Source organism: Asterias rubens, chromosome 7, assembly GCF_902459465.1.
Source record: "Asterias rubens chromosome 7, eAstRub1.3, whole genome shotgun sequence".
Taxonomy (NCBI): Eukaryota; Metazoa; Echinodermata; class Asteroidea; order Forcipulatida; family Asteriidae; genus Asterias; species Asterias rubens.
In genome coordinates this window covers 3,446,850-3,474,160 of record NC_047068.1, presented here as the reverse complement: position 1 = coordinate 3,474,160, position 27,311 = coordinate 3,446,850, and the positions used below count along the sequence as shown (strand labels likewise).

Here is a 27,311-nt window from a genome sequence, read left to right as displayed (position 1 = left end):
TATGTTCTACATTTCTTTTTTGTTGTATATGTATTGTTTTTTGTTCTGCGCCTCGAAATAGGGTCTTGTACACTAGATACATGTAGATGGTGCATTATAAATGCATTATTATTATTATTATTATTATTATTATTATTATTATTGTGCCCACTTTCCAGGACAACCTCAGGTTCATCACCTACGCTCACATTCTCACTTTCATAGTGCCCGTTTTCAGGGGCAACCTCATGTTGATCTCCTACGGGAACTTCCACAACCCTCTTAGGCTGATACGCCCAAGGCTCAAGGGGTTTACCCTCATACCGCTTTAAGCCTATCCCCGTGGACCACAAAAGCCTTACTCCCACGTTTTAATTAAAAGCAGGCTCGTACACGATCAAAACGTTACCATGACAATAAAAACTACGGGCCTTGTACACTCTTTAACAAGGGGTGTGCGTGCGACGGTTGATTGTATCGAGAAATGTCTCTTCAATTTCCTTTATCTTAATCTTACCATGCTAGTTGATACAAATTAAGAACAAATCAAGAACAAACAAACAAAACCAAACAAACAAACAGGCAAACAAATAAACAAACAAACAAACATTTTTCTTTATTAATTTAAAACAAAGCAATTTTTCTAGACAAGTACACCCCTTACACATCAATCGAGCAACCCGGTCCAAAGTCTGCTTAGAGTAGATCGAAGACCCTCATGACTGAGGGTCATGACCCTCTTCATAAAAAGGAGGTCTTATAACGCCTCTCATACTACTGCTCCATCGAGTTTTCCCTCTTTGCCGTTGCTTTGCCGCCAACGTTTGGGGGATTTTCATGTTCATTACCTTCCGTTGGGTCTTTGCCAACACTATTTGACCCAGTCTTGAGAATCTTATGTGATTCAGCAAGATGTTTTTACCTTTTTTACCTACTACACGTATTAAGTTTGGACGCAGATTCGTATTTTAAGGCTGGTGGCTCATTGATTTGTTAGGTTACTTCCATAAACAAAAAATTAATGTGTTTATTTTGATAAATTATTGTAGTGTAAAAGTTAGAATAGGGTTATCATAATACTAAACTGAAACTGATATTCGACCAAACTTGGATTTATTTCAAAAGGTCCGTATTGATGTGTGTCATCATGCAGAACAACGATCTATATAATTTTTGAAATGTGACACTTTTTGAAGTTTGAATAGGTTGAGCATATTAGGCCAATACATCGCGGAAACAGTTTCAATCAAACTTCCTTGCAAAAGGAATCTTTCAAATATCATTATTGTTCAATGTTTACTCAATGTGTGTGCTCCCCCAGGCGTTGAGAACAACAATTTTGGCAGCAGGGTACTCTTCAGGGAACTCCCCAACGCTATGTAACCAATATGGGTGCGTTCAATAGGAGACTTTCCAACGCTAGGTGGCAGCAGACATACCGGGTAAACTTCCATTGTTTACGTAGTTCTGAACATGCGCATAATTCTGAGAACAATGGATTTACCCGGTAAGTCTGCTGCCCTCTATCGTCCCAGAAAGTCTCCCATTGCGTGTGAATGGTGTTCCTAGTTAAAGGGGATGGACACTATTGGTAATTACTCAAAATAATCATCAGCATAAAACCTCACTTGGTAACGAGTAATGGGGAGAGGTTGATAGTACATTGTGAGAAACGGCTCCCTCTGAAGTGACGTAGTTTTTGAAAAAAGAAGTAATTTTTCAAAAATTTGATTTCGATAAGTTGAGATTAAAAGTGTTATATGTTGGTACCGAAATAGACTATTTTGGTTTCGCTATACCGTCAACAGCCTGCAGCAGTTTTACGAAAACGCAGATCTAAAGCAAAACATAGGTTAAAGCAGTTATTATTGTTTTCTCTAACCAAACCAAAACCAGACAACAACAATAATCCTATATATTTGGTTTGCGGTAACACCATTTCAGAACTGAGAAGTCTCCCGGGGACATCCGAACAATCTACTCCGCGGTAGTAGAATAAAGCAAGACAGTTCTCTAAAGAACAAACTCTACCTGGCAAGTAGATACATATATGGTGTTACCGCAAACCAAATAATATATGAAAACATAAAGCAGGTTTGTCATTGTTTCTCAAAACCAAACCAAACCAAAACCAGGCAACAATATTCCTACGACGGATTTAATAATACTTTTCCTGTGGCAGTTGTATCTTGAATGGTGCCTCACAGACCGTGAAAGTCTGGCAACATCACCGATGAACTTCCCAGGCACTTCTGCAAGCCACAAAAGGTGGTTATTGTGTGATATGTACTGTAATTTCTTTGTGATTTTTTATACAACTGTCACATGACTGTAGTTTAGTTCCTTGTTTAGGTGTGTGTGTCGTAGGTACGTAGTCTCGGCTTTCGGTCTCTAAAACAGCTATTTTACCACAAATAAATCCTCTGTAGACGCAAACTAGTTTATGGGGTAAATTCTATGGGTTGTTTGAATTTTTTCCAATCATTATTGTTAACATATAAACCAACTTAAAAGGAGAAATGACACGACTCTCACCGATCCAAGTTGTTGCGGCAATAGGCCTATGTGTCGTCGCTGCAGTGAACGCCCAACAAGGAGTCGGTAAGTCATTTTTTTGGCTACAGCTCATAGATATATAATAGAACAACTAGATCGGCCGCGCGTACATACGCGGGTTCTGGCATGGGGGCTGCCATTACCTATCTCCCGTGTACATTTTCTGTGCGTTGCCATCAGCACGTGACTTTTTGCCGTCAGCACGTGACATTTAGCGCATCAAAGGCCTATCTCCCGTGTTCATTTTTGCGCGTCGCCTTTCGAACGTGTAATTTTTACTGCGTCCATGGCGAACAATTGTATTTTCTACACAGGCAATGGCGCGTATGTACGCGCGGCCGATCTAGTTATTTAATTATCTATCTATGCTACAGCTATGGCTAGATCACGCGCGTCTGCCTATTCTTCAACACTGACAGACGCGCTGATCTAGCCGTAGCTGTAGCCGAAGTCGCCAGTTCGGACACGGCCTCAAGCCGAAACCAAAGCTGAAGCCGTGGTTTCGAAAAGGGCTTAAGTCTCACCGCTCATATTATATAGAGGGCGCTTTCATAATTTCAATGTAAACAACTTCGTGAAGCCCTGAAAACAAACTAGGTTGAAGACAACATCTCTCACTTGTAACTTCTGTCCTCTTTTCAGATATCTTATTTCCATTTGGATCGGGAGACATATCATTGTCACGTAGTGATGACGTTTATTCAGACGTGATAACTCCGCCGATATCCGTTCCTTTCTTTGGTCAGAGTTTCTCTTCTTTGTTTGTAAGTGGCAATTTTTTGTTTTTGTGTTTGAAATTAAATTAAAACTAAATTAATTTGTTTAATAACTTTTAGTTTTTATTATCATTGTTACTTTTTTTATTTTCATGTTGTATAATAATCAAACCTCGGATTATTGGTTTAGTAAGGTTTCACACAGGGTTTCAACGGGTAAACTCAATACGACTCTACAGATGCACACAAAAGAGTTGTTCTGACTTACAAAACTGTTCAAAGACTTTATTCAAATAGACTTAAACTGATACAGACCTGACTTGGATCTGAGCTAGAAACGCAGACAATATTCAAAACAACTTAATATAGAAAACAAACTCAAACAGAAAACAGGCCCTTGTAAATAGAGAGTAAAATAGAAAACAAGGGTCTAGAATACACATCATTATTACATTATCATAAACTGAGCTAAACACTAGTACACCAGTAGTTCAAAGGTCACTTTGTGAACAACCTTCACTGAGAATCAAAACAAACCATAAAACAGTAACTTTTACTTATCATGACAAATTACTAACAATGTTGGATAGTTGTTATGAGCTTCGTCCTTGTCATCAAAACCCAGGACTCACATATGGATTTATGCATTACTACACGCACAAGGGCAACATGAAAACATTGTGATGCTACTGGTTACAACTCTTTAAACTATGGTGCAGTGTGCTACAATAAACACTAACTACATAATTACCTCAAAATAAAGTAATTTGATTTAACATATCTCAATCAAAACCATTTCTCTAAAAGTAGAGTTTGACTGTAAACCACTTTAAATTAGAAGAAATGCAATACAAAAATATGACTAATCAAGTTAATACAAGAAGTTAGAAGCTAACCTGAACACTTTCAGCCGATGCTTCTCTTTTTAACACATCATAAAAATATGAATAATCAAGTTAATACAAGAAGTTAGAAGCTAACCTGAACACTTTCAGCCAATGCTTCTCTTTTTAACACATCATAAAAATATGAATAATCAAGTTAATACAAGAAGTTAGAAGCTAACCTGAACACTTTCAGCCAATGCTTCTCTTTTTAACGCATCATAAAAATATGAATAATCAAGTTAATACAAGAAGTTAGAAGCTAACCTGAACACTTTCAGCCAATGCTTCTCTTTTTAACACATCATAAAAATATGACTAATCAAGTTAATACAAGAAGTTAGAAGCTAACCTGAACACTTTCAGCCAATGCTTCTCTTTTTAACACATCATAAAAATATGAATAATCAAGTTAATACAAGAAGTTAGAAGCTAACCTGAACACTTTCAGCCAATGCTTCTCTTTTTAACACATCATAAAAATATGAATAATCAAGTTAATACAAGAAGTTAGAAGCTAACCTGAACACTTTCAGCCAATGCTTCTCTTTTTAACACATCATAAAAATATGAATAATCAAGTTAATACAAGAAGTTAGAAGCTAACCTGAACACTTTCAGCCAATGCTTCTCTTTTTAACACATCATAATAATATGAATAATCAAGTTAATACAAGAAGTTAGAAGCTAACCTGAACACTTTCAGCCAATGCTTCTCTTTTTAACACATCATAAAAATATGAATAATCAAGTTAATACAAGAAGTTAGAAGCTAACCTGAACACTTTCAGCCAATGCTTCTCTTTTTAACACATCATAAAAATATGAATAATCAAGTTAATACAAGAAGTTAGAAGCTAACCTGAACACTTTCAGCCAATGCTTCTCTTTTTAACACATCATAAAAATATGAATAATCAAGTTAATACAAGAAGTTAGAAACTAACCTGAACACTTTCAGCCAATGCTTCTCTTTTTAACACATCATAAAAATATGAATAATCAAGTTAATACAAGAAGTTAGAAGCTAACCTGAACACTTTCAGCCAATGCTTCTCTTTTTAACACATCATAAAAATATGACTAATCAAGTTAATACAAGAAGTTAGAAGCTAACCTGAACACTTTCAGCCAATGCTTCTCTTTTTAACACATCATAAAAATATGAATAATCAAGTGAATACAAGAAGTTAGAAGCTAACCTGAACACTTTCAGCCAATGCTTCTCTTTTTAACACATCATAAAAATATGACTAATCAAGTTAATACAAGAAGTTAGAAACTAACCTGAACACTTTCAGCCAATGCTTCTTTTTTTAACACATCATAAAAATATGACTAATCAAGTTAATACAAGAAGTTAGAAGCTAACCTGAACACTTTCAGCCAATGCTTCTCTTTTTAACACATCATATAAATATGACTAATCAAGTTAATACAAGAAGTTAGAAGCTAACCTGAACACTTTCAGCCAATGCTTCTCTTTTTAACACATCATAAAAATATGACTAATCAAGTTAATACAAGAAGTTAGAAGCTAACCTGAACACTTTCAGCCAATGCTTCTCTTTTTAACACATCATAAAAATATGACTAATCAAGTTAATACAAGAAGTTAGAAGCTAACCTGAACACTTTCAGCCAATGCTTCTCTTTTTAACACATCATAAAAATATGACTAATCAAGTTAATACAAGAAGTTAGAAGCTAACCTGAACACTTTCAGCCAATGCTTCTCTTTTAACACATCATAAAAATATGACTAATCAAGTTAATACAAGAAGTTAGAAGCTAACCTGAACACTTTCAGCCAATGCTTCTCTTTTTAACACATCATAAAAATATGAATAATCAAGTTAATACAAGAAGTTAGAAACTAACCTGAACACTTTCAGCCAATGCTTCTCTTTTTAACACATCATAAAAATATGACTAATCAAGTTAATACAAGAAGTTAGAAACTAACCTGAACACTTTCAGCCAATGCTTCTCTTTTTAACACATCATAAAAATATGAATAATCAAGTTAATACAAGAAGTTAGAAGCTAACCTGAACACTTTCAGCCAATGCTTCTCTTTTTAACACATCATCATCAACGCGTTCCATACTCAGGCTGATATGGAAGCTATATAAGAATAAAATGGAGTAACTCTCAGTACAATTGAAGCGTGAGACAACAAAAACAATCAGTTCCATCTCAGTAAAACCTAACATTGTTTCTCCTTATTGTAAGAAAGGTTAACGTAATCACAGTCACACTATTCTAGATATTTGGATTGAACACAAGTTTCTTGAGGAAGCATTATACACTTGTACTAGAATTAACTCGCATTTAAACACAAGAAATACAACAAAATCAGTACAATAAAATATCGACTCCAAAATTACTAACTGTTAAAACTACAACTTAAAACATCTTAGATCAAAAACTCATCCTGAGCTATGGCTACGATGACCAAAATCTTCCATCTCACAGGTTTCAATTCACCACTGTGCTCATCAATTCGGAATCACTCCTAATCCTCTGTGCATCCCCTTTTAAACCCCTAACTTTACTAGTCACTGACGCTAGACCAATCTCCGATTGGTTAGTTTAAAAGTTCACTGAACATGTGTACAATTAAGTTTGAATTTGATGTTTGCTATTGGTCACTACCAATCGCTGACAAAGGAATTTCTCCTTGTATCATTTTACCTCAACTTGACCCACAAAGTCACTGTAAAGGCCATGGCTCAGGACTAGCAGTCCTTGAGGGACACTAAACCTTTCCAATCGACCAAGAGAATTTATAGCAATGAGGAAGTGGGTTTTCTCTGAAAACTCCCTTAAAACAATGAGTTTACATAGAAATTGTTCTAATAAGCTTGTCACTCTGTATTTCCATACATTTAAGTCACCCTGATGGGAACATATATGCAAAAAGTCTGTAAGTAGTGTGTTTGTTTAGAAACCATTATGATTAGCCTACATGTATCTTCAGGTGGTCACTTTGTATTAAAATAATATGTATTCATGTTACCCTTGTGGTAACATGTGGATACAATGTATAATAACTTTTGGTCAGCAGTTTTTGTACTCTTTTTGTGAGGATTTTGGATGAAGTTCTGTAATGAACTTCATCCTTAAAAAGCAAAGATTTAGTAGTTCTATAAAATATATTGAGGGTAAACTCCATTTCCCGACCTTCATAACAAAAATGAACATTAATAAATCTACTTTTAGAGAGCTACGACAATCTCGGCCAGCCAACAACAATCCCAGCCAAAGTGTGTGGGCCACGTGAAGTAACTAAACATCCTCAGGTCCCCTTGTTCCCCCGCGCTTAATTTTAATGTTGTTTTAAAGCCCCAGGCCCAGCTGGAGCGCAGACTGCGCAGTGACAACCATCGGGATATGGATGGAAATTGTAGCCTCCACACCTGATATCTGGGTAAACTATGACTCGTAAATTCTAACATTTTTGCTGTGTCTCTTTTGTTTCTTTAAGGTGTCCACCAATGGCTTAATTTCATTTGGAGAAGGCACGACTGTGTTCAGTCCTCAGCCCTTTCCATGGGCTATTCCAATTCTTGCAGTCTTTTGGAGCGATATGGACATATCAGAAACAACGACTGGGAAAGTGACGTACCTTCCATATGTTCGGACCTCTGACAATGAGGTTATATTTGAGCGTGGAGAGGCGGTTGTCAGACAAGGAAGTGACCAGTTTGGTTTCAGAGCATCGTGGATGTTAATAGCAACTTGGTACGAAGTTCCAGCCTACAGCACCAACGACATAACCATAGTAAGACAAAATTAACGTACACTTTTGGTAGACCCATAACTTGGGCGCTGTAAGAAGTACAGTAGCACACATTGTTGGGCTGCTATGGCTCTCTTTTAACTTAACTAAACTTAACTTAACTTAACTTAACTTAACCTAACTTAAATGCATTTATAAGACGCTTTAACACTGTTTCAAAGCGCTGTACAGTCAAGAAAAACATTAAAATGCAGGATTAAAAAACATGAGCAAAAATAGCAAGATGTTTTTTTAAAAAATACACAGCAGTTAAAAAAGTAGCAATTTAGTAAAAACCTTGCATTACAAACATTCATATTATACAGAATAAAATACAAAAAAATAAGCGTCTCTGGACCCAGAGTAAATTAATCCCACTATACAGATAAAAAGGAGACAGAATTGGAAAAAAAGGTAAGATCTCCTCTGCGACCGCAAAATGCACACTATAAAAAGACTTACATGACAAAGGCAACAGAGACATGCAGAAAAAATAATGTCCATAAAGTGGAAATCAGTTCAGTTTAAAAAAAATAGGTTTTCAACTTTCTCTTGAAACATGAAACCGTTGCGGCTCCACGAATGTCCTGGGGTAGACTTTACCACAATCGTGGCTCTGCAACCGCGAAAGCTCAGTCACCATACTTAGTTTTTGTGCGAGGTCCATGTTCAACATCAAGCTTATCATCTGACATGTCTGATCATAGTCGCCGTTACATTATAAGAGAAAGCCATAACAGCCCAACAAGGGGGCTAAAAGACACCAGCGCCCCAGTTCTGGGTTTACTCTCTTTGTTATTTCTATAAAAAGAAAGATTGACCCACCAGTAGCCCAGCTTGTTGAGCTGCTATAAGTGCTAAATACTTTTAGCTCCCAATTATTTGTATAAATTCCAATATGTATCTTACCCAAATACCTTTTCTTTCCCAAATGCAGACTAATACATTACAAGCTGTTTTACTGACGGATGGTGCACAGTCTTTTGTGATTTATAATTACAAAGAGATAAGATGGGCAGCGGCAGGACGCCAGCCGTATGCACAGGTATGTCACCCCTTGTATCCCAAACGTTGAGAATTGAACAGTTTGGATTACAACGATGAACAAAATTATCTACAAGTTCCTTTCGGCAGTGGGTTTAATCGCTAGAGAAGATTTTACCAGTCAGGGTAGTGTCATCTGTATACTTAATCACATGGGTGGTCGCCATTGAACAGCGCCCTCTTGTTACTGTGCCCTCTTGGCTTAAAGATGCTATGTCAGAGTTTTGGCCCCAAACATTAAAAAATATATTTTTTTGAGTGAATGGTATTTCAAAGAGTATCACCAGCTCTAACGAAAAAAAGTTAAACTTTTACTTTTAATGGTCAGGAACCATGACAAAAATTTAAAACGTTTCTTATAAAACACATAAGAATTGGTCACATGATATATTGTCGGGATCCCGACAAAAACTAATTTTGAGCACTTTATTTCACTGCTACTAATAATTGGCGGACTTTTTCGAGCAATGGCTCATATGAAAGCTTGTAACTTTCTCGACCCACATCAAAATACCTATTAAATTTTAAATCAAAATTTTGGGGTCAAATCGGCCAAAAATCTGACATAGCATCTTTAATCGTTTCCACTGCACTTCGGGCTCCAAGACAGCATTAGTTACTAACAAGAGGAAAGTCCAGAGAGATACTTTTATTTTGAAAAAATGTTATATAATAATAATAACAAATTAACAAAACTGTAAAATAATAATGCTGTACAATAATAACAATAATAATAATTAAATAATATTTCATATTTCAAATGCATCCCTCGCACCGACCAGCACTGTCGTCAACAACTTTAATTGATATTAAAGTGGCCTAATTGTTATTGATATAATCTTAGGTCTGATTTATACTTTCAACTTTTAAGGTTGGATACAATGCTGGCAATGGTGACACCTACCACAGTGTAGCTGGATCACTGACAGATGACATTGTGAACATCGACGAGCGTACCAATATCGGCACAAGAGGCCGCTGGCTCTTCAGCTTAATCCACAGCTTGATCCTTGGTTAGTCTTATTTCAAAACTCAGCTTTCTGATTCTATCTTGATACAGCTTCAATAGAGGGTCTACAATTAGTGTGACAGTTGCAAGGTTCAGTAAATCATTAGTTATTGTTAAAATCCGTCTTACATATAGCTACTGAATTTCTTTCCAATCAAGGTTGCCCTGACGACGTCATACTTCCTACAAGATCGACCAATCCGGTTCTTTATTCATGGATCCCTCCAGTCTTCCTAAATAATAGAGGGCCTGTTGATGTGGAGTTTGATTGCTCAGCAACCATTGACAGTGATTGTCAACAACAAGATGGATTCGGAACTTTCTCAGTTGGAGATACGGAGGTGATGTACATTGGAACAGACACGTCTGGAAATCAGTATTCCTGTAACTTCACTGTCACAGTCACAGGTGCCTTGAATGTATTATGTTTTAATACTATTAAGTTTTTATTACTTTTATTTGCTTAGACCATGCATCAGACTGTTCAAACACCCATATTACTTAAGGGAATCAATGTGTGGTGAAGAGGTTTTCAACTAGTGGTTTAATCCCAACGAGGCGAGGTTCTTGGTAATTTGGTAAGGTAAGAGGTAAATTATAAAGAACCAGGCCTCGGCGGGTTTAAACCACTAGTTGAAAACCGATTCAACACACTTTGATTCCCATTCATAAATACCTTTTCGGTCAAAAACATCATCACTTTCTGGTCAAAAAGTAAAATAAATGCAAAAATTATAATTGTTAAATGATTTCTTTAAACACACCACCCCTCCAGTAATGAGAGGGAGTGCTGTGGGCGTCGGGTGTATCGCATGATGTGGCACAACTGTTTCAGCCGTTGCTCTCGACCAATAAGAATGAAGAAACTGTCTTATAAGAACAGGTGCAAGCTCGCGTGTCACGCATATGAATAACACTTTTTACCGGTCATTAACAAAAGGTTTATGCACACCCACGTGACGCGCTCTCCATCAAAAGGAGTAGAGAAACTGTCTAGGGTATTTATGAATTTTTTTCCTTTCTAAGATCTTAAAAATTATATTTATGGCCAAACCAAGTCAAATCGGTTTGTAAATGAAATTTACACAAATCAATATTGTGACCTTGTGTTGTCGCTCAACTGTGCTATTCTACCAATCATGGCAGTCTCCCTCTTTGTTTCCTTATATACAGAGGTTGATCTAGTCTGCCCGTTGAATGTGACGATCTCAACTGATCGTGGCTCGAGTACAGCCAGAGTCAACTGGCAAGAACCAGATCTAACCGGATGGGACGAGACAAACTTTACAAAGACCGCCGTTTCTAGAGAGGCGTTTCCAATTGGTTCACAGAGAGTGACATATCAGCAGTGGTTTGGAATCAACAATCTGGTTCTGACATGCTCTTTTGAAGTTGACGTTGTTGGTAAGCTTTGCCCCTTTGGTATGTCTTGTAGTAGCTGCTGTTAGATCAGATGGGTTTGGGGTTTCAGGCGCCAATATCATTTCCCTGAGTATACATCTAGGATGAACATGATTGGGCTACGTCAGTACCACTCAAAAACGCCCTGGTACCCACAGTTCAGTTCTCTGGAGCTGCTGCCCCGTTCAGGGTCATGCTGTCTCATGAGGGGTCAGTCGTGCGGATCCCTGTCCGGTGCCCTTTCACACACTAGTTGCTTTTCCAGCAGATGCACAACAAGACAGGGTATGAGCTTGGTCAACCAGTGTGGCTCTAATACACCGAACCTAGCAAGTAGATCTGTCGTACACCAAAACTTCAGTGTTAGTGGGATTGGCCCTAAGCAGTAGCGCATCTGGACCAGGTCACCTGTACAGGATCCAGAAATCTCGACTAAGCTTGGGCGATAACACAATATTATCGAATATCGCGATATTAATTTGGAAAAGATTTAGATATCGGATGGATTTGGTTTTAATCGAAATATCGATATATCGCGATATATCGCAATATCGATTAAATATCGCGATGTATTTGCTAGCTGAGACATCTTGCACCCCATAGGTTTGGAGTAAAACCAGAAGAATAGGTCATTAGAACACCTCTCTTAAGCTATGACTGTCTCTTCTACAACTTTCACTTGGAGTTTGAAGACTGATGATGTCAAATCCGGCCACAAAACCCACCAGCCAAACGGATCGTAGTATAGTCCAGCGTTGAGCTTCATGTTAACGCAGCGGTCCTGCGTTACGATCGCAGGCATTCGGTTCAGACGATGGCTCCCCGTGACTATAACAGCAATGCGATTTTTTGGAGTAGGTCTCGATCTGTGTTATGAACAACACGGGACCCAGGTAATTTCGTAACATGGAAAGCATTCACATGACGTGGATTTGCGATTTCATAACTGTTGGTCCCATTTGTTGTACAACGCATGTAAAAGAACCCAGTGCACTTATCGAAAAGAGAAGGGTATCGCCCCGGTGTTCCTGGCTGCTGAACGTGTCGTAGCTCGTTGTATACCCTTATAAGGCGCTAACTAATTCTCAAAATTCATCACTGCAATATTCTATCTTTGTGAAAGTGTGTATATTCTGGAGTAACTTTTTTGGTGCGTGCGCTATATAAGACTTCAATATTATTACTAACTTTCATTCTTGATGTAAATCTAACATCATATTGGAATATCTGTCTTTCTCATCATGCAGATGAGGAGCCCCCTTACTTTATTTTTTGTCGAGGGGATATTCAGCTTTCTACCGATCCCAACCAACCCACCAAATTTATTAGATTACCTTCACCTTTTGCTGATGACAACTCGGGCATTGTGTTGGTAGAATGCTTTATCACGACACACAATCAAACAACTACACTGGCTCCCAATCCAAAATTAGTCAAATTTCTTTAATTTTTTTTATCAATTTCTTCAAATTTTAGTAATTTCTTCTTAATTTTAAGATCATGAAACGCCAGTAAAGTTGTGCCAAACCTTTAATATTTTCATCAATATTCTACAAATCTCAGTAATTTCTTTTTAACTTTAAGATCACGAAAAGCCAGTAAATTTGTCCGATACCTTTAACATTTTCATCAACATGCCACAAATTTCAGTTATTTTTTTCTTTTCAATTTTAAGATAATGAAAAGCCAGTGATCGACTGTCCTGCTGATCAAACCATTAATACGACAACGGGCCTAGATACAGGCGAGGCATTCTGGCCATCACCATCTGCAGTTGACAACTCTAATCTTACTGTTGTACCCACACCCAATGTGACAATTGGTACTCCCTTGGACATTGGTGTACACTTCGTAGAGTATTCAGCCACTGATGGCAGTAATAACACTCAGATTTGTGTTTTCATGGTTACAGTGCAAGGTAAGGAGAGTAGAATCAGGATTTTTTTAATTATTTTAAACAGCCAATAAAGGATGATCTCAAATATATAGATATTACAGTTTTCTAATAGACTGTGCAAGTCTTGCGCGCACCGGAGCGAGAAAACACGACAACTGAAGAACTTAATATTTGTTATGAATCAAATCTTTGCTTTAATTTATTCTTAATGCCGAATCTGAACAACAAAAATACCCATTAGAGCTTGTTTAAATTAGTTTTAGCTTTTTAAACAAATACACAATTATCGGTTAAAGTCTATGTATAGACAAAAGTACAACTCTGGGAAAAGGATGTTTGTTTGATCTTAAATGTTTTGAAACCCCTTTTGTAAATCTACGCCCGAATGTGAAATTACTAAAAGCTGGTTTATACGCGGACGCACGATGGTCGCAAGGGCGTTAGATAAACGCATGACGCATTTTAAAGAGGAAGCTGACGCCTAAGCGACCAATGAAAAGGTTTTTCACCCCGCGCGGCCAAAACAAGCGTCTGCGTAAGTTTCGTGATCGGAGATGGGCAAAAATTATTAATTTTTTAAAAGTAACCTGACCTGAGGTCAAGTTTAAATATCGGTTTTTCTTCAGTATTATGTTGACTTTATTTTTACCTTTACATATGTTTTTAATTAGTATTACATTTTTAACAACATATGTCATTTTTATGGCCATAAACTACATTAAACTAAAGTAATGGACGAAACAAAATCTCTCCAACGTAAAACTCCATAAGGTTGGGACCACAGTGGTCCTGGAAGTTCAAATCTGCGCGAGACTTACACACTCTATAGCTGGAGTCCGTAGGAAACATAACAAAAATATAACGAGTCTCTTACCTCACGTTAAAACATGGTAAAAATGTTTTTTCTCCAGAACGCTCCTAGCCAAATTTCTGAAAAACGCGGGGTCAAACAAACCCGCACGACAAAAGAATCGTGATGTCAGTGGCGGCTTTTTGATGTGGAAATAGCGCCCTCAGTTTGCCAAAGCTGGAGAACTGTGTTCAAATCTAATTAGGGGACAATCGTCACTGGCGTCAAGGGGTCATTATACTAGACTTAGATTTTTTTGACTCTTGGCTGAAAAAGCTGCGCGGCCGGGTGCCTTTTTGACTCGAGTTATTTATTACTAAATGCAATTTTTGAGAGTAAAATGGTTATTAACTGGTATCTTCGATGTCCATTTGGCCATAAAAAGGAAATAGTTGAAATGTTGAGATCATCCTTTATTGGCTGTTTAATAGTGCTGGGCGAATAGTGAAATTTTGGTATTCGGTTACCGCTAGCCAACTATCCGAAATGAACCGGATATTCGAATAGTTTTTTTTGCTATACAGAGGACTGAGGTAATGTTGTCAAAGAGCCATTCGGTGTTAGATTTGAATATTTTCTGGTACAATGACGTGCTTGATCACAAGTTACCACTTAGATTTGAATTCCTCAAACTATCGAGACTGTTGCTATGTCGGCCGGCCGTCTGTCACCTTTACCGTGTGTGATTTTTTAGCGAACATTCACACGACACGCACACACTCACACATGTAAACATACGTCCCTCGTTTGGGTAGGCCTGCTGGCAAGAGGTTTAGAAGTTAAAACAAAAACCTTACAGTTATAAGGAATAAAATAAATCAATTTCATTGAAATCAGTTAAGCCACATAAAATGTAGGGTATTTTACAAACATCATAAAGAAATAAAAATTCCGATAACGTAATCCTCCTCCCGACGGACTAAAAGAATATTGAACACTAGTTTATCATGATCAGAAAATGCATCATGCACAAAAACTTGATTTGTCATTTTACAAAAAGATGCATGATACCCTTTTAGCAATATTTTGTGTGATAATGTTATCACACAAAATGTTGTCCTAATTTTTTTGAAATTTTGTTCAACGAAAAAATAAGAATCTTTTGCATCCTCCACATATTCTGCCAAAACACCCCTATCAACTTAATGCAGTGATCCAGCTACAGCGAGTCCGTTATATTCGAGTCGAAGAAAAACACAAAATTTGACGATTCAAATAGATTTGTGGATGTTAAAAACGCTACATTATTGAATGAAAATGCTTTTTAGATATGGAATTATTGATGAGACATTACAAATGATGAATTAAAACTTTGAAAAGCTTTGCCAAATTACGTATTCCGCGTCCGATTGAACGATGTTTGTGCTTCGCAGTTTGAGCTGGTCTTTAAAATGCAGTGATCCAGCTACGTCGAGTCATGTTTGAGTTGAAGAAAAACCACAAAATTTGACGATACAAATAGATTTTTGTTCGTTAGAAACGCTACATTGTTGAATGAATATGCTGTTTAGATATGAAATAATTGATGAGATATTACAAATGATGAATAAAAACATTAAAAAGCTTTGCCAAATGGCGTATTCTGCTTCCGATTGAACGATATTTGTGCTTCGCAGTTTGAGCTGGTCCAGAATCCGGCCACAAAACCCACCAGCCAAACGGATCGTAGTATAGTCCAGCGTTGAGCTTCATGTTAACGCAGCGGTCCTGCGTTACGATCGCAGGCATTCGGTTCAGACGATGGCTCCCCGTGACTATAACAGCAATGCGATTTTTTGGAGTAGGTCTCGATCTGTGTTATGAACAACACGGGACCCAGGTAATTTCGTAACATGGATAGCATTCACACGACGTGGATTTGCGATTTCATAACTGTTGGTCCCATTTGTTGTACAACGCATGTAAAAGAACCCAGTGCACTTATCGACAAGAGAAGGGTATCGCCCCGGTGTTCCTGGCTGCTGAACGTGTCGTAGCTCGTTGTATACCCTTATAAGGCGCTAACTAATTCTCAAAATTCATCACTGCAATATTCTATCTTTGTGAAAGTGTGTATATTCTGGAGTAACTTTTTTGGTGCGTGCGCTATATAAGACTTCAATATTATTACTAACTTTCATTCTTGATGTAAATCTAACATCATATTGGAATATCTGTCTTTCTCATCATGCAGATGAGGAGCCCCCTTACTTTATTTTTTGTCGAGGGGATATTCAGCTTTCTACCGATCCCAACCAACCCACCAAATTTATTAGATTACCTTCACCTTTTGCTGATGACAACTCGGGCATTGTGTTGGTAGAATGCTTTATCACGACACACAATCAAACAACTACACTGGCTCCCAATCCAAAATTAGTCAAATTTCTTTAATTTTTTTTATCAATTTCTTCAAATTTTAGTAATTTCTTCTTAATTTTAAGATCATGAAACGCCAGTAAAGTTGTGCCAAACCTTTAATATTTTCATCAATATTCTACAAATCTCAGTAATTTCTTTTTCACTTTAAGATCACGAAAAGCCAGTAAATTTGTCCGATACCTTTAACATTTTCATCAACATGCCACAAATTTCAGTTATTTTTTTCTTTTCAATTTTAAGATAATGAAAAGCCAGTGATCGACTGTCCTGCTGATCAAACCATTAATACGACAACGGGCCTAGATACAGGCGAGGCATTCTGGCCATTACCATCTGCAGTTGACAACTCTAATCTTCCTGTTGTACCCACACCCAATGTGACAATTGGTACTCTCTTGGATATTGGTGTACACTTCGTAGAGTATTCAGCCACTGATGACAGTGATAACACTCAAATTTGTGTTTTCATGGTTACTGTGCAAGGTAAGGAGAGTAGAATCAGGATTTTTAAAATTATTTTAAACAGCCAATAAAGGATGATCTCAAATATATAGATATTACAGTTTTCTAATAGACTGTGCAAGTCTTGCGCGCACCGGAGCGAGAAAACACGACAACTGAAGAACTTAATATTTTTTATGAATCAAATCTTAAAGCTTGTTTAAATTAGTTTTAGCTTTTTAAACAAATACACAATTATCGGTTAAAGTCTATGTATAGACAAAAGTACAACTCTGGGAAAAGGATGTTTGTTTGATCTTAAATGTTTTGAAACCCCTCTTGTAAATCTACGCCCGAATGTGAAACTACTAAAAGCTAGTTTATACGCGGACGCACGATGGTCGCAAGGGCGTTAGATAAACACATGACGCATTTTAAAGAGGAAGCCGACGCCTAAGCGACCAATGAAAAGGTTTTTCACCCCGCGCGGCCAAAACAAGCGTCTGCGTAAGTTTCGTGATCGGAGATGGGCAAAAATTCTTAATTTTTTAAAAGTAACCTGACCTGAGGTCAAGTTTAAATATCGGTTTTTCTTCAGTATTATGTTGACTTTATTTTTACCTCCACTTTTTCTGCCAAAACACCCCTATCAACTTAATGCAGTGATCCAGCTACGTCGAGTCCTATATATTCGAGTCGAAGAAAAACACAAAATTTGACGATTCAAATAGATTTGTGGATGTTAAAAACGCTACATTATTGAATGAAAATGCTTTTTAGATATGGAATTATTGATGAGACATTACAAATGATGAATTAAAACTTTGAAAAGCTTTGCCAAATTACATATTCTGCTTCCGATTGAACGATGTTTGTGCTTCGCAGTTTGAGCTGGTCTTTAAAATGCAGTGATCCAGCTACGTCGAGTCATGTTTGAGTTGAAGAAAAACCACAAAATTTGACGATACAAATAGATTTTTGTTCGTTAAAAACGCTACATTGTTGAATGAAAATGCTGTTTAGATATGAAATAATTGATGAGATATTACAAATGATGAATAAAAACATCGAAAAGCTTTGCCAAATGACGTATTCTGCTTCCGATTGAACGATATTTGTGCTTCGCAGTTTGAGCTGGTCCAGAATCCGGCCACAAAACCCACCAGCCAAACGGATCGTAGTATAGTCCAGCGTTGAGCTTCATGTTAACGCAGCGATCCTGCGTTACGATCGCAGGCATTCGGTTCAGACGATGGCTCCCCGTGATTATAACATCAATGCGATTTTTTGGAGGAGGTCTCGATCTGTGTTATGAACAACACGGGACCCAGGTAATTTCGTAACATGGATAGCATTCACACGACGTGGATTTGCGATTTCATAACTGTTGGTCCCATGTGTTGTGTAACGCATGTAAAAGAACCCAGTGCACTTATCGAAAAGAGAAGGGTATCGCCCCGGTGGTCCTGGCTGCTGAACGTGTCGTAGCATGTTTTATACCCTTATAAGGCGCTAACTAATTCTCAAAATTCATCACTGCAATATCTATCTTTGTGAAAGTGTGTATATTCTGGAGTACCTTTTTTGGTGCGTGCGCTATATAAGACTTCAATATTATTACTAACTTTCATTCTTGATGTAAATCTAACATCATATTGGAATATCTGTCTTTCTCATCGTGCAGATGAGGAGCCCCCTTACTTTATTTTTTGTCGAGGGGATATTCAGCTTTCTACCGATCCCAACCAACCCACCAAATTTATTAGATTACCTTCACCTTTTGCTGATGACAACTCGGGCATTGTGTCGGTAGAATGCTTTATCACGACACACAATCAAACAACTACACTGGCTCCCAATCCAAAATTAGTCAAATTTCTTTAATTTTTTTATAATCAATATGCTTCAAATTTTAGTAATTTCTTCTTAATTTTAAGATCATGAAACGCCAGTAAAGTTGTGCCAAACCTTTAATATTTTCATCAATATTCTACAAATCTCAGTAATTTCTTTTTAACTTTAAGATAATGAAAAGCCAGTGATCGACTGTCCTGCTGATCAAACCATTAATACGACAACGGGCCTAGATACAGGCGAGGCATTCTGGCCATCACCATCTGCAGTTGACAACTCTAATCTTACTGTTGTACCCACACCCAATGTGACAATTGGTACTCCCTTGGACATTGGTGTACACTTCGTAGAGTATTCAGCCACTGATGGCAGTAATAACACTCAGATTTGTGTTTTCATGGTTACAGTGCAAGGTAAGGAGAGTAGAATCAGGATTTTTTTAATTATTTGAAACAGCCAATAAAGGATGATCTCAAATATATAGATATTACAGTTTTCTAATAGACTGTGCAAGTCTTGCGCGCACCGGAGCGAGAAAACACGACAACTGAAGAACTTAATATTTTTTATGAATCAAATCTTTGCTTTAATTTATTCTTAATGCCGAATCTGAACAACAAAAATACCCATTAGAGCTTGTTTAAATTAGTTTTAGCTTTTTAAACAAATACACAATTATCGGTTAAAGTCTATGTATAGACAAAAGTACAACTCTGGGAAAAGGATGTTTGTTTGATCTTAAATGTTTTGAAACCCCTTTTGTAAATCTACGCCCGAATGTGAAATTACTAAAAGCTGGTTTATACGCGGACGCACGATGGTCGCAAGGGCGTTAGATAAACGCATGACGCATTTTAAAGAGGAAGCTGACGCCTAAGCGACCAATGAAAAGGTTTTTCACCCCGCGCGGCCAAAACAAGCGTCTGCGTAAGTTTCGTGATCGGAGATGGGCAAAAATTATTAATTTTTTAAAAGTAACCTGACCTGAGGTCAAGTTTAAATATCGGTTTTTCTTCAGTATTATGTTGACTTTATTTTTACCTTTACATATGTTGTTAATTAGTATTACATTTTTAACAACATATGTCATTTTTATGGCCATAAACTACATTAAACTAAAGTAATGGACGAAACAAAATCTCTCCAACGTAAAACTCCATAAGGTTGGGACCACAGTGGTCCTGGAAGTTCAAATCTGCGCGAGACTTACACACTCTATAGCTGGAGTCCATAGGAAACATAACAAAAATATAACGAGTCTCTTACCTCACGTTAAAACATGGTAAAAATGTTTTTTCTCCAGAACGCTCCTAGCCAAATTTCTGAAAAATGCGGGGTCAAACAAACCCGCACGACAAAAGAATCGTGATGTCAGTGGCGGCTTTTTGATGTGGAAATAGCGCCCTCAGTTTGCCAAAGCTGGAGAACTGTGTTCAAATCTAATTAGGGGACAATCGTCACTGGCGTCAAGGGGTCATTATACTAGACTTAGATTTTTTTGACTCTTGGCTGAAAAAGCTGCGCGGCCGGGTGCCTTTTTGACTCGAGTTATTTATTACTAAATGCAATTTTTGAGAGTAAAATGGTTATTAACTGGTATCTTCGATGTCCATTTGGCCATAAAAAGGAAATAGTTGAAATGTTGAGATCATCCTTTATTGGCTGTTTAATAGTGCTGGGCGAATAGTGAAATTTTGGTATTCGGTTACCGCTAGCCAACTATCCGAAATGAACCGGATATTCGAATAGTTTTTTTTGCTATACAGAGGACTGAGGTAATGTTGTCAAAGAGCCATTCGGTGTTAGATTTGAATATTTTCTGGTACAATGACGTGCTTGATCACAAGTTACCACTTAGATTTGAATTCCTCAAACTATCGAGACTGTTGCTATGTCGGCCGGCCGTCTGTCACCTTTACCGTGTGTGATTTTTTAGCGAACATTCACACGACACGCACACACTCACACATGTAAACATACGTCCCTCGTTTGGGTAGGCCTGCTGGCAAGAGGTTTAGAAGTTAAAACAAAAACCTTACAGTTATAAGGAATAAAATAAATCAATTTCATTGAAATCAGTTAAGCCACATAAAATGTAGGGTATTTTACAAACATCATAAAGAAATAAAAATTCCGATAACGTAATCCTCCTCCCGACGGACTAAAAGAATATTGAACACTAGTTTATCATGATCAGAAAATGCATCATGCACAAAAACTTGATTTGTCATTTTACAAAAAGATGCATGATACCCTTTTAGCAATATTTTGTGTGATAATGTTATCACACAAAATGTAGTCCTAATTTTTTTGAAATTTTGTTCAACGAAAAAATAAGAATCTTTTGCATCCTCCACATATTCTGCCAAAACACCCCTATCAACTTAATGCAGTGATCCAGCTACGTCGAGTCCTATATATTCGAGTCGAATAAAAACACAAAATTTGACGATTCAAATAGATTTGTGGATGTTAAAAACGCTACATTATTGAATGAAAATGCTTTTTAGATATGGAATTATTGATGAGACATTACAAATGATGAATTAAAACTTTGAAAAGCTTTGCCAAATTACATATTCTGCTTCCGATTGAACGATGTTTGTGCTTCGCAGTTTGAGCTGGTCTTTAAAATGCAGTGATCCAGCTACGTCGAGTCATGTTTGAGTTGAAGAAAAACCACAAAATTTGACGATACAAATAGATTTTTGTTCGTTAAAAACGCTACATTGTTGAATGAAAATGCTGTTTAGATATGAAATAATTGATGAGATATTACAAATGATGAATAAAAACATCGAAAAGCTTTGCCAAATGACGTATTCTGCTTCCGATTGAACGATATTTGTGCTTCGCAGTTTGAGCTGGTCCAGAATCCGGCCACAAAACCCACCAGCCAAACGGATCGTAGTATAGTCCAGCGTTGAGCTTCATGTTAACGCAGCGGTCCTGCGTTACGATCGCAGGCATTCGGTTCAGACGATGGCTCCCCGTGATTATAACATCAATGCGATTTTTTGGAGGAGGTCTCGATCTGTGTTATGAACAACACGGGACCCAGGTAATTTCGTAACATGGATAGCATTCACACGACGTGGATTTGCGATTTCATAACTGTTGGTCCCATGTGTTGTGTAACGCATGTAAAATAACCCAGTGCACTTATCGAAAAGAGGAGGGTATCACTGCAATATTCTATCTTTGTGAAAGTGTGTATATTCTCGAGTACCTTTTTTGGTGCGTGCGCTATATAAGACTTCAATATTATTACTAACTTTCATTCTTGATGTAAATCTAACATCATATTGGAATATCTGTCTTTCTCATCATGCAGATGAGGAGCCCCCTTACTTTATTTTTTGTCGAGGGGATATTCAGCTTTCTACCGATCCCAACCAACCCACCAAATTTATTAGATTACCTTCACCTTTTGCTGATGACAACTCGGGCATTGTGTTGGTAGAATGCTTTATCACGACACACAATCAAACAACTACACTGGCTCCCAATCCAAAATTAGTCAAATTTCTTTAATTTTTTTTATCAATTTCTTCAAATTTTAGTAATTTCTTCTTAATTTTAAGATCATGAAACGCCAGTAAAGTTGTGCCAAACCTTTAATATTTTCATCAATATTCTACAAATCTCAGTAATTTCTTTTTCACTTTAAGATCACGAAAAGCCAGTAAATTTGTCCGATACCTTTAACATTTTCATCAACATGCCACAAATTTCAGTTATTTTTTTCTTTTCAATTTTAAGATAATGAAAAGCCAGTGATCGACTGTCCTGCTGATCAAACCATTAATACGACAACGGGCCTAGATACAGGCGAGGCATTCTGGCCATTACCATCTGCAGTTGACAACTCTAATCTTCCTGTTGTACCCACACCCAATGTGACAATTGGTACTCTCTTGGATATTGGTGTACACTTCGTAGAGTATTCAGCCACTGATGACAGTGATAACACTCAAATTTGTGTTTTCATGGTTACAGTGCAAGGTAAGGAGAGTAGAATCAGGATTTTTTTAATTATTTGAAACAGCCAATAAAGGATGATCTCAAATATATAGATATTACAGTTTTCTAATAGACTGTGCAAGTCTTGCGCGCACCGGAGCGAGAAAACACGACAACTGAAGAACTTAATATTTTTTATGAATCAAATCTTTGCTTTAATTTATTCTTAATGCCGAATCTCAACAACAAAAATACCCATAAGAGCTTATTTAAATTAGTTTTAGCTTTTTAAACAAATACACACATATCGGTTAAAGTCTATGTATAGACAAAAGTACAACTCTGGGAAAAGGATGTTTGTTTGATCTTAAATGTTTTGAAACCCCTTTTGTAAATCTACGCCCGAATGTGAAATTACTAAAAGCTGGTTTATACGCGGACGCACGATGGTCGCAAAGGCGTTAGATAAACGCATGACGCATTTTAAAGAGGAAGCTGACGCCTAAGCGACCAATGAAAAGGTTTTTCACCCCGCGCGGCCAAAACAAGCGTCTGCGTAAGTTTCGTGATCGGAGATGGGCAAAAATTCTTAATTTTTTAAAAGTAACCTGACCTGAGGTCAAGTTTAAATATCGGTTTTTCTTCAGTATTATGTTGACTTTATTTTTACCTTTACATATGTTGTTAATTAGTATTACATTTTTAACAACATATGTCATTTTTATGGCCATAAACTACATTAAACTAAAGTAATGGACGAAACAAAATTATTCAACGTAAAACTCCATAAGGTTGGGACCACAGTGGTCCTGGAAGTTCAAATCTGCGCGAGACTTACACACTCTATAGCTGGAGTCCATAGGAAACATAACAAAAATATAACGAGTCTCTTACCTCACGTTAAAACATGGTAAAAATGGTTTTTCTCCAGAACGCTCCTAGCCAAATTTCTGAAAAACGCGGGGTCAAACAAACCGGCAGGACAAAAGAATCGTGATGTCAGTGGCGGCTTTTTGATGTGGAAATAGCGCCCTCAGTTTGCCAAAGCTGGAGAACTGTGTTCAAAACTAATTAGGGGACAATCGTCACTGGCGTCAAGGGGTCATTATACTAGACTTAGATTTTTTTGACTCTTGGCTGAAAAAGCCGCGCGGCCGGGTGCCTTTTTGACTCGAGTTATTTATTACTAAATGCAATTTTTGAGAGTAAAATGGTTATTAACCGGTATCTACGATGTCCATTTGGCCATAAAAAGGAAATAGTTGAAATGTTGAGATCATCCTTTATTGGCTGTTTAATAGTGCTGGGCGAATAGTGCAATTTTGGTATTCGGTTACCGCTAGCCAACTATCCGAAATGAACCGGATATTCGAATAGTTTTTTTTTGCTATACAGAGGACTGAGGTAATGTTGTCAAAGAGCCATTCGGTGTTAGATTTGAATATTGTCTGGTACAATGACGTGCTTGATCACAAGTTACCACTTAGATTTGAATTCCTCAAACTATCGAGACTGTTGCTATGTCGGCCGGCCGTCTGTCACCTTTACCGTGTGTGATTTTTTAGCGAACATTCACACGACACGCACACACACACACATGTAAACATACGTCCCTCGTTTGGGTGGGTAGGCCTGCTGGCAAGAGGTTTATAAGTTAAAACAAAAACCTTACAGTTATAAGGAATAAAATAAATCAATTTCATTGAAATCAGTTAAGCCACATAAAATGTAGGGTATTTTACAAACATCATAAAGAAATAAAAATTCCGATAACGTAATCCTCCTCCCGACGGACTAAAAGAATATTGAACACTAGTTTATCATGATCAGAAAATGCATCATGCACAAAAACTTGAATTGTCATTTTACAAAAAGATGCATGATACCCTTTTACCAATATTTTGTGTGATAATGTTATCACACAAAATGTAGTCCTAATTTTTTTGAAATTTTGTTCAACGAAAAAATAAGAATCTTGTGCATCCTCCACATATTCTGCCAAAACACCCCTATCAACTTAATGCAGTGATCCAGCTACGTCGAGTCCTATATATTCGAGTCGAAGAAAAACACAAAATTTGACGATTCAAATAGATTTGTGGATGTTAAAAACGCTACATTATTGAATGAAAATCCTTTTTAGATATGGAATTATTGATGAGACATTACAAATGATGAATTAAAACTTTGAAAAGCTTTGCCAAATTACGTATTCTGCTTCCGATTGAACGATGTTTGTGCTTCGCAGTTTGAGCTGGTCTTTAAAATGCAGTGATCCAGCTACGTCGAGTCAGGTTTGAGTTGAAGAAAAACCACAAAATTTGACGATACAAATAGATTTTTGTTCGTTAAAAACGCTACATTGTTGAATGAAAATGCTGTTTAGATATGAAATAATTGATGAGATATTACAAATGATGAATAAAAACATCGAAAAGCTTTGCCAAATGACGTATTCTGCTTCCGATTGAACGATATTTGTGCTTCGCAGTTTGAGCTGGTCCAGAATCCGGCCACAAAACCCACCAGCCAAACGGATCGTAGTATAGTCCAGCGTTGAGCTTCATGTTAACGCAGCGGTCCTGCGTTACGATCGCAGGTATTCGGTTCAGACGACGGCTCCCCGTGATTATAACATCAATGCGATTTTTTGGAGGAGGTCTCGATCTGTGTTATGAACAACACGGGACCCAGGTAATTTCGTAACATGGATAGCATTCACACGACGTGGATTTGCGATTTCATAACTGTTGGTCCCATGTGTTGTGTAACGCATGTAAAAGAACCCAGTGCACTTATCGAAAAGAGAAGGGTATCGCCCCGGTGTTCCTGGCTGCTGAACGTGTCGTAGCATGTTTTATACCCTTATAAGGCGCTAACTAATTCTCAAAATTCATCACTGCAATATTCTATCTTTGTGAACTAGTGTGTATATTCTCGAGTACCTTTTTTGGTGCGTGCGCTATATAAGACTTCAATATTATTACTAACTTTCATTCTTGATGTAAATCTAACATCTAATTGGAATATCTGTCTTTCTCATCGTGCAGATGAGGAGCCCCCTTACTTTATTTTTTGTCGAGGGGATATTCAGCTTTCTACCGATCCCAACCAACCCACCAAATTTATTAGATTACCTTTACCCTTTGCTGATGACAACTCGGGCATTGTGTCGGTAGAATGCTTTATCACGACACACAATCAAACAACTACACTGGCTCCCAATCCAAAATTAGTCAAATTTCTTTAATTTGTTTTATCAATATGCTTCAAATTTTAGTAATTTCTTCTTATTTTTAAGATCATGAAACGCCAGTAAAGTTGTGCCAAACCTTTAATATTTTCATCAATATTCTACAAATCTCAGTAATTTCTTTTTCACTTTAAGATCACGAAAAGCCAGTCAATTTGTCCGATACCTTTAATATTTTCATCAACATGCCACAAATTTCAGTTATTTTTTTCTTTTCAATTTTAAGATAATGAAAAGCCAGTGATCGACTGTCCTGCTGATCAAACCATTAATACGACAACGGGCCTAGATACAGGCGAGGCATTCTGGCCATCACCATCTGCAGTTGACAACTCTAATCTTCCTGTTGTACCCACACCCAATGTGACAATTGGTACTCTCTTGGATATTGGTGTACACTTCGTAGAGTATTCAGCCACTGATGGCAGTAATAACACTCAGATTTGTGTTTTCATGGTTACAGTGCAAGGTAAGGAGAGTAGAATCAGGATTTTTTTAATTATTTGAAACAGCCAATAAAGGATGATCTCAAATATATAGATATTACAGTTTTCTAATAGACTGTGCAAGTCTTGCGCGCACCGGAGCGAGAAAACACGACAACTGAAGAACTTAATATTTTTTATGAATCAAATCTTTGCTTTAATTTATTCTTAATGCCGAATCTGAACAACAAAAATACCCATTAGAGCTTGTTTAAATTAGTTTTAGCTTTTTAAACAAATACACAATTATCGGTTAAAGTCTATGTATAGACAAAAGTACAACTCTGGGAAAAGGATGTTTGTTTGATCTTAAATGTTTTGAAACCCCTTTTGTAAATCTACGCCCGAATGTGAAATTACTAAAAGCTGGTTTATACGCGGACGCACGATGGTCGCAAGGGCGTTAGATAAACGCATGACGCATTTTAAAGAGGAAGCCGACGCCTAAGCGACCAATGAAAAGGTTTTTCACCCCGCGCGGCCAAAACAAGCGTCTGCGTAAGTTTCGTGATCGGAGATGGGCAAAAATTATTAATTTTTTAAAAGTAACCTGACCTGAGGTCAAGTTTAAATATCGGTTTTTCTTCAGTATTATGTTGACTTTATTTTTACCTTTACATATGTTGTTAATTAGTATTACATTTTTAACAACATATGTCATTTTTATGGCCATAAACTACATTAAACTAAAGTAATGGACGAAACAAAATCTCTCCAACGTAAAACTCCATAAGGTTGGGACCACAGTGGTCCTGGAAGTTCAAATCTGCGCGAGACTTACACACTCTATAGCCGGAGTGCATAGGAAACATAACAAAAATATAACGAGTCTCT

At 37.2% G+C, this 27,311-nt stretch overlaps 1 protein-coding gene across 1 annotated transcript in view; it reads left to right on the top strand.

Annotated features, from left to right (window-relative positions):
• The first annotated feature begins 2,328 nt into the window (after positions 1-2,328).
• LOC117292589 overlaps positions 2,329-27,311 on the top strand; it is a 47,959-nt gene continuing 22,976 nt past the window's right edge. Inside the window, exons 1-12 of the mRNA XM_033774698.1 lie at positions 2,329-2,580; positions 3,178-3,299; positions 7,626-7,922; positions 8,857-8,964; positions 9,835-9,976; positions 10,132-10,380; positions 11,146-11,376; positions 13,049-13,291; positions 16,722-16,964; positions 18,947-19,189; positions 22,539-22,781; positions 26,219-26,461. Of these exons, the coding sequence (XP_033630589.1) occupies positions 2,499-2,580; positions 3,178-3,299; positions 7,626-7,922; positions 8,857-8,964; positions 9,835-9,976; positions 10,132-10,380; positions 11,146-11,376; positions 13,049-13,291; positions 16,722-16,964; positions 18,947-19,189; positions 22,539-22,781; positions 26,219-26,461 (2,446 nt within the window). The 5' untranslated portion in view covers positions 2,329-2,498. The remainder of the gene's footprint in view (positions 2,581-3,177; positions 3,300-7,625; positions 7,923-8,856; positions 8,965-9,834; positions 9,977-10,131; positions 10,381-11,145; positions 11,377-13,048; positions 13,292-16,721; positions 16,965-18,946; positions 19,190-22,538; positions 22,782-26,218; positions 26,462-27,311) is intronic.